The sequence below is a fragment of the Misgurnus anguillicaudatus genome, chromosome 10 (genome assembly GCF_027580225.2).
Source record: "Misgurnus anguillicaudatus chromosome 10, ASM2758022v2, whole genome shotgun sequence".
Lineage (NCBI taxonomy): Eukaryota > Metazoa > Chordata > Actinopteri > Cypriniformes > Cobitidae > Misgurnus > Misgurnus anguillicaudatus.
Window position 1 is genome coordinate 2,863,763 of NC_073346.2, and position 15,116 is coordinate 2,878,878.

At 37.7% G+C, this 15,116-nt stretch overlaps 1 protein-coding gene across 1 annotated transcript; it reads right to left on the reverse strand.

Moving 5' to 3' along the window:
- Positions 1–2,948: 2,948 nt before the first annotated feature.
- Positions 2,949–10,237, reverse strand: lyplal1 (lysophospholipase like 1). The gene is made up of 5 exons (XM_055211785.2): positions 10,081–10,237; positions 8,862–8,961; positions 7,628–7,797; positions 3,582–3,697; positions 2,949–3,494 (listed from the first exon to the last, which is right to left on the reverse strand). The coding sequence occupies exons 1-5, from the start codon at positions 10,166–10,168 to the stop codon at positions 3,273–3,275; spliced, it is 696 nt and encodes a 231-aa protein (XP_055067760.2). The 5' UTR covers positions 10,169–10,237; the 3' UTR covers positions 2,949–3,272.
- Positions 10,238–15,116: the final 4,879 nt, after the last annotated feature.

Consider the following 15,116-nt stretch of genomic DNA (forward strand, 5'->3'; position numbering starts at 1 on the left):
GGAATATTGCCATTTGTTCGTGTCTTCACCTGATGTTAACCCATGAGGAGTAGACAGTGAGGAGCCGTCTTCATTACAAACATCTATCCCTGTAGTTAAATAATTAAATTCCTGAGCTGAGATCTGATGAGGAGGATTGTGGGGGAGAGTGAGAGATGATGTGAGGCGGGTGGTTGGGCGATGCTGCTGGACGCCCCACAGCATCATTTTTATACACTGCTGGAAGTAAAAGACAAAGAAATAGTAAAAGAGAAAAAGTTCAGGAGAAAAGTATACTGAATGTGTGTAAAAAGCTAGATGACTAAAGAGACATTATCCTAAATCGTCGACACTTGTATGGGTATTCCTTTTTAAAAAAAAAAGGGAATATACTGTATTGAAAGACACATTTAGTGTAAATGCGGGTTACGGACCTTTTACATAGCTTAACAAGGTCGAGCGATTTGTGCTTTGGTCCTTTTCTCAAACTGTCAGAAGATGTAAAAAAGTTTTGATGTATTTTCGTTATGGACAAAACAGTGCTTTGTAGGTATGAAAGTAGATTTCTTCATCATATGTTTTCTTCGATTTCTCAGTTTGTAAGTCACCAACTTTATATGGTCTTACTGTTAATATGTAACTTTCAAAAACACAAAACATACTTTTTGTATGTTTAAATAGATGATGAAGCGTACAATGTAGACGTATTTGCAACATTTAATCGTAGCACAGTTTTAAACAGTACCGACAGCAAACCCACAAGTATCTGATTTCTCTCTAATGTTTTATGTGCTGATAAAGGTTTAGGGTGCAGTATGTGCTAGCTGGACTTCAACACAGCTGGATACCTTTAAAAAACTTCAGGCATGCCACTAATAACCATGTTTTCACAACATCAAGTCAAACTACTGATCCTGAAAGGATTTTTTATTGCACTCACCAAAACAGTATATGTCTCGTCTCTGTTATTTTAGTCCTGCTGTGTGTTTACTGGTTCAGATGTGTGTAGTGCTCATACAGAATAATGTTGTGTTTTTGGTTATGAAGCTGATTCAGGAGCTGTGTCTCGTTTCACAGGTTGCGTCCTCTAGAGGTCGCATTCTAAGGTTGCATACGTCATTAAGGCTGCCTCATTTCAGAAATGTAAGTAGGACTGTCTGAAGGTGACCTTCGAATTTGCTCTTGTTTCACAGGAATCTTCTTTTAATGAGGAACACCTCATGTATCCTTTGCTGCTGCAAATAGCCCACAATTTTTTGTGTTGACGTCAAAACCCGTTTATTTGAAAAAAAAAATGGCGGCTGCGGCAGATGCACATACAAATGTAAATGTGGTGTTTAAATGTAAGTAGTTTCAAGCTTGCTTTGGTTTTAAAAAAAAGTTGTATTAGCCTCAACTCCTCAAGCATTACCCCAAATAAAACAAGCAAACACATTTTCGTTTGACATTTCTTTCCAAATTAATAAAAAAGTTGTATTCACTCATTCATTTACAGCGCAATGATGCTGCTGTGAACGTGTTGGCATAGCAATGTGATACTTCCTGTTTCCTTTCCTGCCCGTGTGTCCTATGAAGGATGTCTCATTTAATTCTGGTTAAGGACCCTCTGTAGACCACATCCTTCAGAGGATGAGTCCTCGAGAGGATACAACCTTCAAACTTAAATGAAATGAGACACAGCTAGTGTCACATGTCTCTGGTTTAAACATAATGCTGTACAGTATTTGACCAGCTGCTATTAACTATGCAGAGGTTTCAAAACCATACACATGTTAGTGTTGATACTTGTTCATATGCAAATGTTTTTTATATGCCAATCCTGGAATTTACACCGGAGTCTTTAAAAAAGCCCCACAAAAACCAAGCATTTCATTTAGGTGGGCAGAGAATGTGGAAAACAGTCATTTATTACTAATGACTGTTTTTGATGCGAAAAATCTTTACTGATATTATTAACTGACTGCACGCTGTACGCAAATAGTGGGAAATTTCAACCCGACTCTTAAAAATGCTTGTGTCTGTTTCTGAGGTCAGCGGAATGTGGAATCTGGGAATTTTTTGTATACTAAAATACTTTTTCTTTCCGTTAAGCAGATGTGAATTTACTTATTGCCTGACTGCGGCTCACAACTATACCGTATGTGCCCATTACAAAAGCATAGGTAAACCTGCGGTTATTAGATTCCAGATTTCTTGGAATAGAATCAAATTCCAGGACATAACATCCCTGAGTGAAAACAATTCCAGTGCCTGAGCATCAAAGAACAGATTTTTTTTTACTGTATCTTTGATGTATTTTTAAGGACTTTAGCACTGTTAGTAAATCCAACTTAATGCCCAGATGGTGCATATTGGTCTTGGCCTGTAGCCCCAAAACGCAACCCAAGCAGAACATCTACACAACTGTGAACACAACACATCGAACTTACTAACCACTTCCTCCCAATAACCATTAATGAAGCGATTTGTGTTTCTCTACGAGACTACCGAGCAAACCTCCAAACACATGTTCAGCAGATTTCACTACAGAACGCTAGTGATGCAGGGAAAGGGAGGGTAGAACGGGAGCGACTTTGCTCTACAGGAAAGGGGAGGGTGCCAAACAAACCGGATTCCGACTCCAGACCACAGAGCTGAGTGGCATTCCTTCTCTCCGGTGCGATAGCTCTACCTGCCGTTTTAGCCTGACCACAGGCAGTACGGGCCAAACCAGACTCCATGGAACAGTCATCACAGCCTGCAGAATGTGCCTCACTTAAGACTTTAAAGTGGTTAGCGCTACAGGCTATAAAATGTGCACATTAAGAGTCTTTGAGTTAAGAGTAACACACATGCAAGGATTATACAGCTATATTAACTTACGTTTACGCACATGAACGACGGCAAAATAAAAAAAACTGATTTTGCACCGTAAACAAACTGATAGCAGCAGTATATAGAAAGAACAAAGTGTGAATCCAACACAACTATAGAAATACTAGTAATTGTTTATTTGAAATCCATACAGGAGACAATTTAAAGGAATAGTTCAGCTAAAAATGAAAACTTCACTCACCATGTATCAATATTGTAAGAGTTTTCTATATAATGAAAATAAAAATGGCACATAAGCACTAATAAAGTAGTCTATATGTCTCATTCACTTCAAGTCTTATGCAGCCACAAAAAAATGATTTGTTCCCCAAAAAAACACAATATCAGTCTGGGTTTTGGTATGACAAGAAGTCATTTATGATTCAACTACGCCATTGGATGTTAGAAAGCAATGGTCATTGTCCAGCATTAATGAGGCTTTAAAGAGGAAGTTTCTTTAGGATCCAGGATCGTAGTAACTCCAGTTCCCGCTGACACAACTGATGGTTGAGGTCTGGGATGGAATGGAATTGTGTATTGAGGCCAGCTTTCTTCAACAGGGAGTTTGTCTCTTTACCCCAGCTATGGAAAACAAGCTCATCTGCTGTGCCGTGGCATTGGAAAAGCTCAGGTAGAGGTCGCTGTGCCGCGCTCTCTACTGCCTTTAAAGGGTAAGATATAGTTTACATGCATTGGTTTTACCTTAATATTATAAACTGGTACTGATAATACATAAAAACATGAACTACCTGATATACAACTGAGTCCGTGTTAAGAAAGCTGGACAGAGCGAAGACACCGGCAACATCCTGATAGTATCTGTAGACCAGATTTAGTGCCATGGCTCCGCCCATAGAGAACCCACCTTGTACAAAAGATATAGACAAGGTATAATTTACACTTAAATATATGTTATACATCTTTCTTCTGTCTACTAGGCATATAATAGTGGGTTAAATTTGATGCGCAAACATAGAGAGAGACAGACTTGAAAAGACAGAAAACCTACAAGTGATCAAAGAAGTAGACATGATGTGGACAAAGGGATGGCCGTCAGAGGAATGAAGGAATATTACAGAATCCACTAAGAAGGCTTTACAATGGCTGTAGATCAAGCAAAGTGACAGAAGTGAGACATCATTTAAAGGATTACTACACTTTCATTAAAAAATCCTAATAATTTACTACTTATCCAAAATTATGTCTTTCTTTCTTCAGTAAAAGAAATTACGTTTTTTTTTGAGGACTTTAGTGGATCTAATAGTTTGCGGTCTCAATGCAGCTTCAATTCAGCTTTCTTTTTACCAAAGAAATTAAGGGTCGAGATGGCGCAGTGGATAAGACACACCCCTTTGGTGTGAGAGAACCGGGTTCGAATACACTGCGACACACCATTGTGTCCCTGAGCAAGACACGTAACCCCTAATTGCTCCAGAGGCGTGCGACCTCTGACATATATAGCAATTGGCTTTATGCCCAGCTGCACTACTTCCTGAACTTCAGCCAGTTCCTTGTTTCCTGTCTGCCATTATTGGACAAACCGATTAATCCAGGTGTGTCTGATTATTGTGACTACTGAGGTCAGGCACACCTGGATTAATCAGTTTGGCCAATAATGGCAGACAGGAAACAAGGAGCAGGCTAAAATTCAGGAAGTAGTACAGCTGGACATAAAGCCTATTGTAAGTCGCTTTGGATAAAAGCGTCAGCTAAATAAATAAGTACTTTTAAATAAGAATTTTTTTTAACCACAACTTCTCGTCTTGCACTAGCCGTGTGACGCGCCAAGTGCAACCTTACGTATTACATATGTGAAATGCACACTTGGGAACCATTTTAAACAATAAACAGACACAAAGACATTAAAGGTATAGCGGAAGATTTTCTTTTTCCGGGTGGATCATCAAGACTATTGGTCATCCCAGTTGTCAATCATTCTGGTGATATGTTTATGTAAGGCTGTCGTACGTGCTCGTCCCTAGGTTCACTTTCTGCACATGCGCACTTTCAGGTGTGGTGGGCTACGGCTTCAGCCATTCATTAAAGCTCACATTTTAAAGCACCATGTTTTTTCAAAATGTCAGAGGGTCGCAAGAGAAAAAGTGTCTACGAATTGTATGACAAAAAAGAAAGGCCTCTGAAAAAAGAAACAAGACCAGAGTGTTTTTGAAAGAATATTTCACACGCTGGCGTGCGCTAAACGCACAGGTTGGGCTTCCCACTGATGCCTCAGTCACGAAGTTTCTACTTGACAGGTAAAGTTTGTCATGCTATTTGGAGAAATCCATTTAAAATGACAGCTAGTAAAAGTTAGTAAGCTATGATTAGTGATGCTAGCCCTGGCACAAGTCACGAACCGCGCAGACACGGTAAACATCTCAATGTATGAGCCATGCCGGCAGCAACTTGTAAACAGTGCAAAGAGAAGAACTAGGCTTATGCATGCTCTCTCTCTCGTGCACACGTTTAAAGGGATAGTTCGGCCAAAAACGATATTAAACCCATTATTTACTCACCCCCAAGCTGTCCAAGTTGCATATGTCCATCGTTTTTCAGACAAACACATTTTCGGATATTTTAGAAAATATTTTAGATCTTTCTGTTGATTAAATGTAATGTTACGGGGTCCAGCAATAGTCCACGACCTTCAAGTCCAAAAAAAGTGCGTCCATCCTTCACAAATTAAATCCAAACGGCTCCAGGATGATAAACAAAGGTCTTCTGTGGGTAATCCGTGCGGTGTTGTTGTAGAAATATCCATATTTAAAATGTTATTAACGTAATTAAATACCTTCCGGTAGCGCCGCCATTTTAGAGTCATCCGCATTCAGGATGAGCGCTTACGGAGCATACAGCGGTTTCTCTGTTGCTGCTCTGTCCCCCGCCCTCCGAATTTGTCATACGTCACTAAGAAAAGATAGCTCTGTACTACAGATTAGCAATTGCCAACTATTCCTTGTCATACCGTTGTGTTTTGATGATTAATACAAATGTTTTCATTACATATCACAATGATCTTGCTTTTTAAACAAGAACTAGAAAGAAAGCATCAAACCAGGTTTTGAAACAATGACTAGCTGCGTTACCAGCATGAGTTTTATAAAAAAATGCAGTCCCCATATCTCCATTCTGCTCAAGTTAAGTGAATTTAAGTTTTCTATGTGAATCACAAAAAAAAACTGGAGGAAAGCTAGACTTCAGTTCCACATCATGAAATCTCTTCTTTCAAGCCTGTGCTTAATCTCACACATCTGGGCAAATCTGGGCACAACATCTGGGAAAGTGAAGAAGTACACATCAGTCTGTCAGAGCAGATGGTAAGAGCCATGTTAAGATAAAGGATAGAGTTCACATGTTATATAACAGAGGTGATGCGTTTATTTGTAACTTCAAGACTAACAAACTAACATTTGAACAAAGCAAAAAGCTACGTGTGCACTTTTCCTTTAAGACAAACTGTAAAGTGCTGCCTCCATCCTAATATTAAACTCCACATAGTTCCTACACCCTAGTATCGTGTGGCTTTGACACCTATCACTTCAGGTCTTTCCCATTAATTCCAACACCTAAAAAAACAGAAATACACAGAACTATCCTACAGCCAGTCTTTTGAAAATGTTTCCATGGAAAGTTCTGCTGCTTGTCAGTCCATCAGCCTGGGAAGTGGACTCAGCGTACAGACCACTTCGTTTCTCCAGCATGCCGAGTGACTCCAATGAGTATTTATAGTTAATGACAAAATGTTATGATTTAGGAAGATAATATTTCAGCAGTCTCACAGGAACATGTGTTTTTTGAATCAGTGTCTTTGGAACAGAGTTAAGGGGCTTTTCTGTCCTTCCACACAGAGCCTTTTCACACAAAGACTTTTTTTTTAATTTTCACGTTTTCCTCGCAACTATTCCTGGGTATGTTATTGGCTGGTCAGTTAACCCTCCACCAATCATTTCCTTTAGGACTAGTTTACCCAAAAATTAAAACTCTATCATCATTTTCTCACCCTCTGTTGTTCCACACACATAGTCCTCTTCCTTACTTTCATGAAGAGATGGGTGACATGCATTTGGAATGACATTATTCATTTTATTATACTAACATTTAGAGCTTAAAGGTCTTAAAGGAGCAGTTCATCCCCCCCCAAAAGAAAACTGGCATTAAGATACAAACAGAGATAATTTCATTTGAATTCAATATAGTGTTTGCACAATACTGTATGACTCAATTAAACATCTAATAATTAATAAAACATAAATTGTGTGCCACTCATAATCATTTACCTCATATAGTTATTACAACTTGATCTTTAAAGCTCATTTACAGTAAAACGGCAACCAAGACACATCTAACACTGCTAGCAAGACTGTACTCTTTAATATTGTATTTCATTTTTTTTTTTAGAATAAAAGCACGACTTTGGGGAAGAGAGATATAGATGGAGGTTGAATGAGAGAGGGTTAAAAAGAGGATACACTGTAAAAAAATCTGCAGAAATGACAGCATTACTGCAGCTGTTTGCCAGTAATTCACTGTAGATTAAAATGTATGGTATTTACTTCCAACAGTTTGTTCAAAGTTTAAATGAAACATTAACAAGTCCTTATCTTTACAGAAAAAAACCTCATGCAAAGCATTCTGGGAATTTTTTTTGTATTTTATATGACAAAGACTTGCTAATGTTCGTTCAACCCTGAACAAACTGTTGCCAGCAACATCAACTAAAACCCAGTAAGCTGGCAAACAGCTGCATAACCACAGCTCATTTTTACAGTGTAGAGATGTAAAGCAATAGCCGTACCAATAATCATCCTGTGTTTGGGTATTCCTGCTTGAATCTCATCCTGGACAATGGCACTTAAATGATTGCACATGGAATCTATTGACTCCAAATGTTCCGGACAGTCCTGAGAAATCTTGTGACGATCAAACCACACGTGAGACTGAGCCCCTCGCATGGGTGTGTAGGGCCTAAAAAATAACACATTTTAAGATTAAGCGGACAGTATGCTCTTCTGAACGAAGAGACTTAGAAAGACTACACACTAAAGCATGTTCATTATTGTATCGCTATGAGAATTAAAAAAATAAATGTGTATCTGGAATGATCAGGATGTATATATGACTAGCATCTACAACATGATCTTATATTTACTGAATGAAGGTCAAAAAAGACATTTTATTAAAGGGGGGGTTCAATGGTATTTCAAGCATTCTGACTTTTTAAGACAGTTATAGAGTTGTTTCCTCATGCTAAACGTAGGCAAAGTGTCAAAAAAGCATTTGGGCGTGTTACAGGTCATTTCTGTGCCGAATGCACTTCGCCAGGGTTCGTACAAGTTTCGGAAAGTTTTTTTTCGATTACAGGTCCAACTGACGTTTCAGGGGTTTTCTATACGTATCACTTCTTTATATGGGCACTTCCCCTGGAAAACGCCGCCCACCCGTCAATCAGCGGGAGACGGTAACTTGCAAACATCTTATCACGCCACCCAGCTTTGTTTAATTTCAAAATTCAACAATGGCACGAATGAAGAAGTGTGTTTTTGGATGTAAGAAGAAGAAAGCCAGCCTTATGGAAACAATGGATATAGTTTATTATCTGGGGTAGCAGCGGAGTTTTGCGTGTGTGTTTGATGCGTTGAACCGGGTCACAAGTTGCATGCGGTAAGCAAGACGTCTGTCTTATGTTGAAAATAGGCGCGTGCATATTATATAAATGACACAAACATGTAGTGAATCATAAGTTAAAAAGTGTTGTTTAGTGTTGCATGACTCGTACTCGCTCCACCCGCGGTAGTAACTCCTCCTTCTTCATTTTTTCGTATGTTATCGGAAAGATTCGGTAAAGCTAATTTTTCTTTTATAAATCTGATTAAACTAAAGACTCTTCGGAGATAGGAAGGATGTCATACTACTCTATAGGTACTACAGATTAACATCAGAAATGCATAAACAGCGTGTGTTACGTGGGCTTTAATGCACAACATTATAAACCACAGACAGATTGAAAGTAAATGTAAATAAATGTCTACCTGGCTGGTGCTGTGGGGTAAATCATCCGAATATTTTCAAATGCCAGGTTTTGTCCCAACACATCACAAACCCACCTAAGTACTCCTGGCCCTGTGTCTCCTGAATGTAATGAGAAACAAAGACAGATACATGAACATGACTATACTACTATCCTTACAACAGACTAAATTAGTCTAATGCTTATTAAAGAAAACGAAAACAATTATTTGCTTGAATAATAATGGGTGTTTTGTGGTGGGTTTTTATCAATGCACACAAAGGTGCATACTAGATATTTATAATGTACAGGATTGTTGTTCCCACCCTAGGTGTATTCAAATGCTTTGTACTTCAATATTCATACATTGTACTTATTGTGCACATACAGTACTGTGTGTTCACACATTGATTCTGGGTAAAATTAGTGGTGGGTTTAAGTGTTGGAGCCTATAGTGTAATTACATGCAGATACTTAAAACATACTGTAATGTAAATTCACAATAATACAGGGTATAAATTCTCTCTCATGAACATTAAAGATCTATAATCTTTTGCAGAATAAAAGTTTTTTTTTAATTATGTATACATTATTTATTTATACATAACTATTATACACTGTACAAATATATGACGTAAACAAAATCTTTTATTCTGCAAACGATTAGTTTTTAATCATTATGCAGCACTATTATGGATTGTCTTTAATGTAAACCAGGATGTTTCACCCTTGTACATTTATACAATAATATTAAATAAGTTGCTAGTGGTGTTAAATGAACTCCTTTATCCTGGACAATAACGATATGAATGATCGACCTAAAAAATTATTTAACAAATGTTTGCTGGAATGCAAAGTGCCTCTGTCTTGTATTACATCTAAAAGCACACTAAAGTTAACTGGCAAAGGCTACGGTAAGTCGGCGTTTACAGGAACGGGTGGTTTGCGTGTATTTCTGTGCATTAGTTGTTGTGTCTGTGAAACAGGCGGACGCATGAAACGTTAGCAGAAGCGTCTGCGGTTCGTTTAGCATTGTGTTTTTCAAAATGGCATGATGGGGAAAAGTTTTTTTTAAATCGTGCCTTAAAACTCCCACTGGACTGCGTTCTGTCAAAGTCTTCTAAGAGCATGGACGCAATCCTGTGTGAAAGCCCGCTTAAATAAACTCTGATTGATCTCTTGACCATAAGAAACACGACATTACGTTTACATTATAAAGCTTTAAAACGCGTAAAAAGCACCTGAGCCATGAAGAAAGATAACAGATGCGGTGTGTTTTCCAGTCTGAGTCACAACACTTCTCTGTAGTGTAACTGCAGCCATTTTCATCTCGCCTTGTCTCGCGAAATTCAACGTATAATTAGACCGCGCATTGGCCGCTTTGGTCCGCTCCTCCCATACGTCAGCGACGCCGCCATGTTAGATGTGGCAAGCTAGCCTGCAAAATGCGAGTAAACGGGGCAGCTGCGATTTTTTTTTAAATATTAAGCTCAATAACTTTTACATTTCTCAACCGATTTCAATTATTTTTGATCTGTGTGGGGTACATAAATGTATATTAGTATACAGTTGATTAGAATCTCGATTGTTAAAGGAATATTCCATTTTCTTAAAAGAAAAATCCAGATAATTTACTCACCACCATGTCATTCAAAATGTTGATGTATTTCTTTGTTCAGTCAAGAAGAAATTATGTTTTTTGAGGAAAACATTGCAGGATTTTTCTCATTTTAATGGACTTTAATAGGCACCAACAATTAACACTACTCAACACGTAACAGTTTTTTTCAACGGAGTTACAAAGGACTATAAACAATCCCAAACGAGGCATAAGGGTCTTATCTAGCAAAACGATTGTCATTTTTGACAAGAAAAATAACAAATATACACTTTTAAAGCTCAACTTCTCGTCTAGATCTGGTCGTGATGCGCAAGCGTGACCCCACGCAATACGTCATGACGTCAAGAGGTCACAGAAGACGAACGCGAAACTCCGCCCCAGTGTTTGAAAAGAGGACCGTTCCTACTTTGTTGTATGTCAACTTATACTAATTAATGGCTTTGTGTCAGTTTATTGTTTACAATGGTCTGCAAATGTGCGTTTTATATACGTAACACGTGACCTCCCTACGTCACTACGCATTTATGTTAGGTCGCGCTGGACCGGACCTAGACGAAAAGTTGTGGTTTAAAAGAGCATATTTTTTATTTTTCTTGTCAAAAATGACAATCGTTTCGCTAGATAAGACTCTTATGCCTCGTTTGGGATTGTTTATAGTCCTTTGAAACACAGTTGAAAAAAACTGTTACGTGTTGAGTTAAGTGTTAATTGTTGGTGTCTATTAAAGTCCATTAAAATGAGAAAAATCCTGCAATGTTTTCCTCAAAAAACATAATTTCTTCTCGACTGAACAAAGAAAGACATCAACATTTTGGATGACATGGTGGTGAGTAAATTATCTGGATTTTTCTTTTAAGAAAATGGAATATTCCTTTAAGAGGCCTGTATTATAAAGTGACCAGATTTTTAAAATGAAAACCGGGGACAGTTCCTAGTTAAATGGTCAAAATATCATTAAAATCTAATTTGTTGTTATTTATGAATAAAAAAATGGGGATAAAAGTTTTTTGAAAGTTTTTACGTGTCTTTTAAAAGACAGTTGCTAAAAAATGGCAGCATTCTCTGCTCTCAAGCGGTATGGGCGTGTTTAATGTATTATTATAATTATTATTATTATTTTTATTACAGAGGCATGGCTTTATTGGGAATAGTTGATTAAAAAATTAAAATAATTTGGATAACTTTATGGATTGATGGATGTGCTTTCTAGAGCTCGTGACATTGCGTGTCGTGGTGCTGTGACATGGTGCCGACGTACTGTCATTTTTTATCTATGTCTTTACATTAAAATATGTTTTGATCGTTAAATACAATCAAAATAGGAACTGTTTTCTCTCACAAATGTATAATTTTGCTTCAGGCATATATTAACATACATAATATATATTAATTTTTCTGATAATGGATGGGCTTTAAAAAAGACCACTATTGTATGCCATTACAAGGCTAAGAGGAGTGTGTAATGCGAGTAAATTATGGGCTAGTTTTTTTTTTGTGAACTATTTCTTTAAGCCCCATTACATGAAGCAGAATTCAGTAATAAAAAATACAGATTGCATTCAAATAAACATCATTATTTGCTCATAAAGATTTAGGACATGTCTAAGTCAATTTAAACACATGCTTGAGGCTTATCTTTCATAAACTAAGTGCTGTTTAACAGTGATTCTGGTACGTTTCAGTTGCTCAGACTGCTCAGACCACACAATATGAGTCCTAAATCTCACTTCTTCGCTATGTGGGAGGGATGGTCTACATTTGTGTATATGTGGGTGTCTCTCTCTAATACTTACAAAAGACCAGAGTCATATTACTTGAGATCTCTCCTGCATGTTAAATCAATCCCGTATCACACTGTCTGTTTATGTCTGCCCTCTATAGGCAGCTTAGTAATTGATATTTTACAATGTGAGATAGTGTGAAACTAATGTTACTATTTAACATTAACTTTTTTCATATAATAGGTCAAATATTGTAACTGTTTGTTGTACAGTATTAAAACAACAATCATTTGCTAATCATAAGTATTTTTTTTTTCAGTGCTACCTGTAATAATTATTTTACACATCAGAAATCTGATGCCCCCCCACCCTTGTTTTATAATTGCTTGCATCACTTTAAGTTGCTTAGTTGTGCCTCAGGGTTTATATGCATTCAGCTGTGAATGTGTTCATTTTCTGAAAGATATTGTAACTGATTATCTAATTTGATGACCATCATTTGGATAGTTGGATTTACTTCCTTTACAGCTTTCAGCACCACTAGTGGTTAGTTATCGGTGAAAAGCTTTTTGGTCTGCCTGGGGTTTTTCGCTTACAGTGGGTACAAATATTATACTCAGACCGACCGTCAGTTTACCATGGCCTACCAAGAACATTTTCTCTCAGAATACTGGGACAGCATCCTTGATCTTTCCAAAAGGTCCTGGATGAGCTTCAAAGAGCTGAAGTAAACCCAAATCCTATTATTCCTGGCTTACTGATGTATGATACCTGAAAAGAGAGGTGAAGTACTGAAAAAATATTATAAGTCACTGGTGGAATGGCAGGGATGTACTTTCCTTGGATTTTCCGGCACAACTACAGTAGTTTTTCAAAAACTGCTGTGTTGGCCCCCAAGATTTCTTCATTCGGTCAATATGAGCATTTATCTCAGAACAAACTGTGCTCCCGTTAGACTTCAAAATTCCTTTCCATTTCAGTTTTTGCTTTGAATGGCACAGAGTAAAGTTAAAGGCTTAAAGTCATACTGTAGCTTCTTCTTAGGTTTCAAGACTTCATAAACTGTGATGTGTATAGACTATCCATTTAAATCTGTCATGTTGTGAGAGTTTCTTAAAGACTCATGTTGATTCATATTATCACATGTTGGTTGAAGCAGCTGGTTTATGTTTTTGTGAATGGATTAGTGAGATTACATAGTTTTATTTTTCAAATTAGTACAGTCAGGTTTGCATGTTGCATTAGTACAGGGAGTGTGTTTGTTCTTGCTGTGTCAGTGTAAGTTTGCTCTTGGTATTCTGGTTTCCACTACAATTGCCCTTTGGTGTGTGAGTGGCCTGGACTGGCCATAAGGGGTGCTCCGATCAGGATTTTCAACCAACGGCTAAAAATCCTGCCAACGGCCAAGTCTGAGACAACGTAGTGACAAAACATGCTCTGTAGAGGAGTTTTGTCTGTTTTGGTCTAAAGTTTTCTCAGACGTCACGCCCACAGAATGTTGGCTGAACGTCTGATATTTATCGTACACTTTCCTAGAAACCCTGTGGTAATGTCGAAGTCGTCTTTTGATTCGCTGAAATAAACTGGATTTTCAGGAGACACGAGTGTTGCGATTAGTTTCGGCCCCTGGAAAAAAAAGCTCTGATGTCCCATTGAGGAAGAGAATCAGTCGTGTTCACGTGGATAATAATGAGCAGTTATCATGATCAGCTAAACATTGGATTCTCAAAAATATGCAAAGTTTGCGGCTTAGACTCTCTAAAAGACGTCCAAAAGTTTTGCTTGAGGCAGTTAGTGGAGTCAAAAAGTTTGGTTCTCCTGAATTGCTTGTAGGTGTTAAAAAGTGGAGAGATATGCTTCAAACAGATGTTTAACATGAGCGTCTCATTGGTGTGGCTGTTGATGAAGTGCACAACATTGTTCTATGGTGAGTAATGTTGTTTATTTAGATGATATATTAGGTTGCGGCTGGTTATTTCAATAACTGGCTCGTTGCCAGCCGGCTCGTTATTGTGGGGAATCCGAAATGTGACGCTACATGAAAAAAACTGTGATTGGGGCTACAGTAGAAACATGTCAGCGCAAAATAGCAACTTTCATGTAAGAGGACCCGTGGTGTATGTAGATAAAAATGGCTCTTTCTAAGGTAATAAAAACAATAAAGTTCATTTTGTAAGGCATTTATCCCATATGGCAAAAAAACTTGTCTTTGGCCAAATTTTTAAAAAATATATACTAAATGCATTTTGTAGAAAATACTGTAAAGCTGAATTAAATATATTTTTGAATAAAATATGGCAGGAAGAAAAAATATTTTCCTGGCAAAAATGTAAAAGTTTGTATAAAATGTATAAATGTATTGGTATGTGCAAAATATATAATTATTAGTATATTTTTGCAGTTGAAAATATATTTAATTTTAATCTTTTTAAACCTGTTATGTTTACATGTTTGTAACACAAGGTTTTTCTTCCAATGCGATATTTCAAAATATACAAAAAATGGCCAAAAATTGCCTTCCAGCCTTTCCTGTGGTAGTTACTGACTAAACTGCTGTACTTTTCCTTCTTCTGCTCAAAGGCCTCCCCCATGCACTCTTCCCGCAGTGGCACTGTAAGCTCCCGCATGACAAGACTCTTTAAGCGCTTTTCCATTGCATAGTACCCCACGGTTTGGTTTAGTTTGGGTCGGGTCAGCTTACTTTTGGGAGCTTTTCCATTAGGTGCAGTACGTGGTACCCGATACTTTTTTCGTACCACCTTGGTTGGGGTTTCAAGTGACCCGAGCTGATACCAAACGTGACGCGAAATCACTCTAGATCACTGACTGGTCTGAGAGAATCATCACCAGCGTCACCGCTATAATGAAAGTTGCACTGTCTCGAGTAAACCTGTTGTCATCTGTGCTCTGCTATAAGTTCCCAAACTCCCTTTTA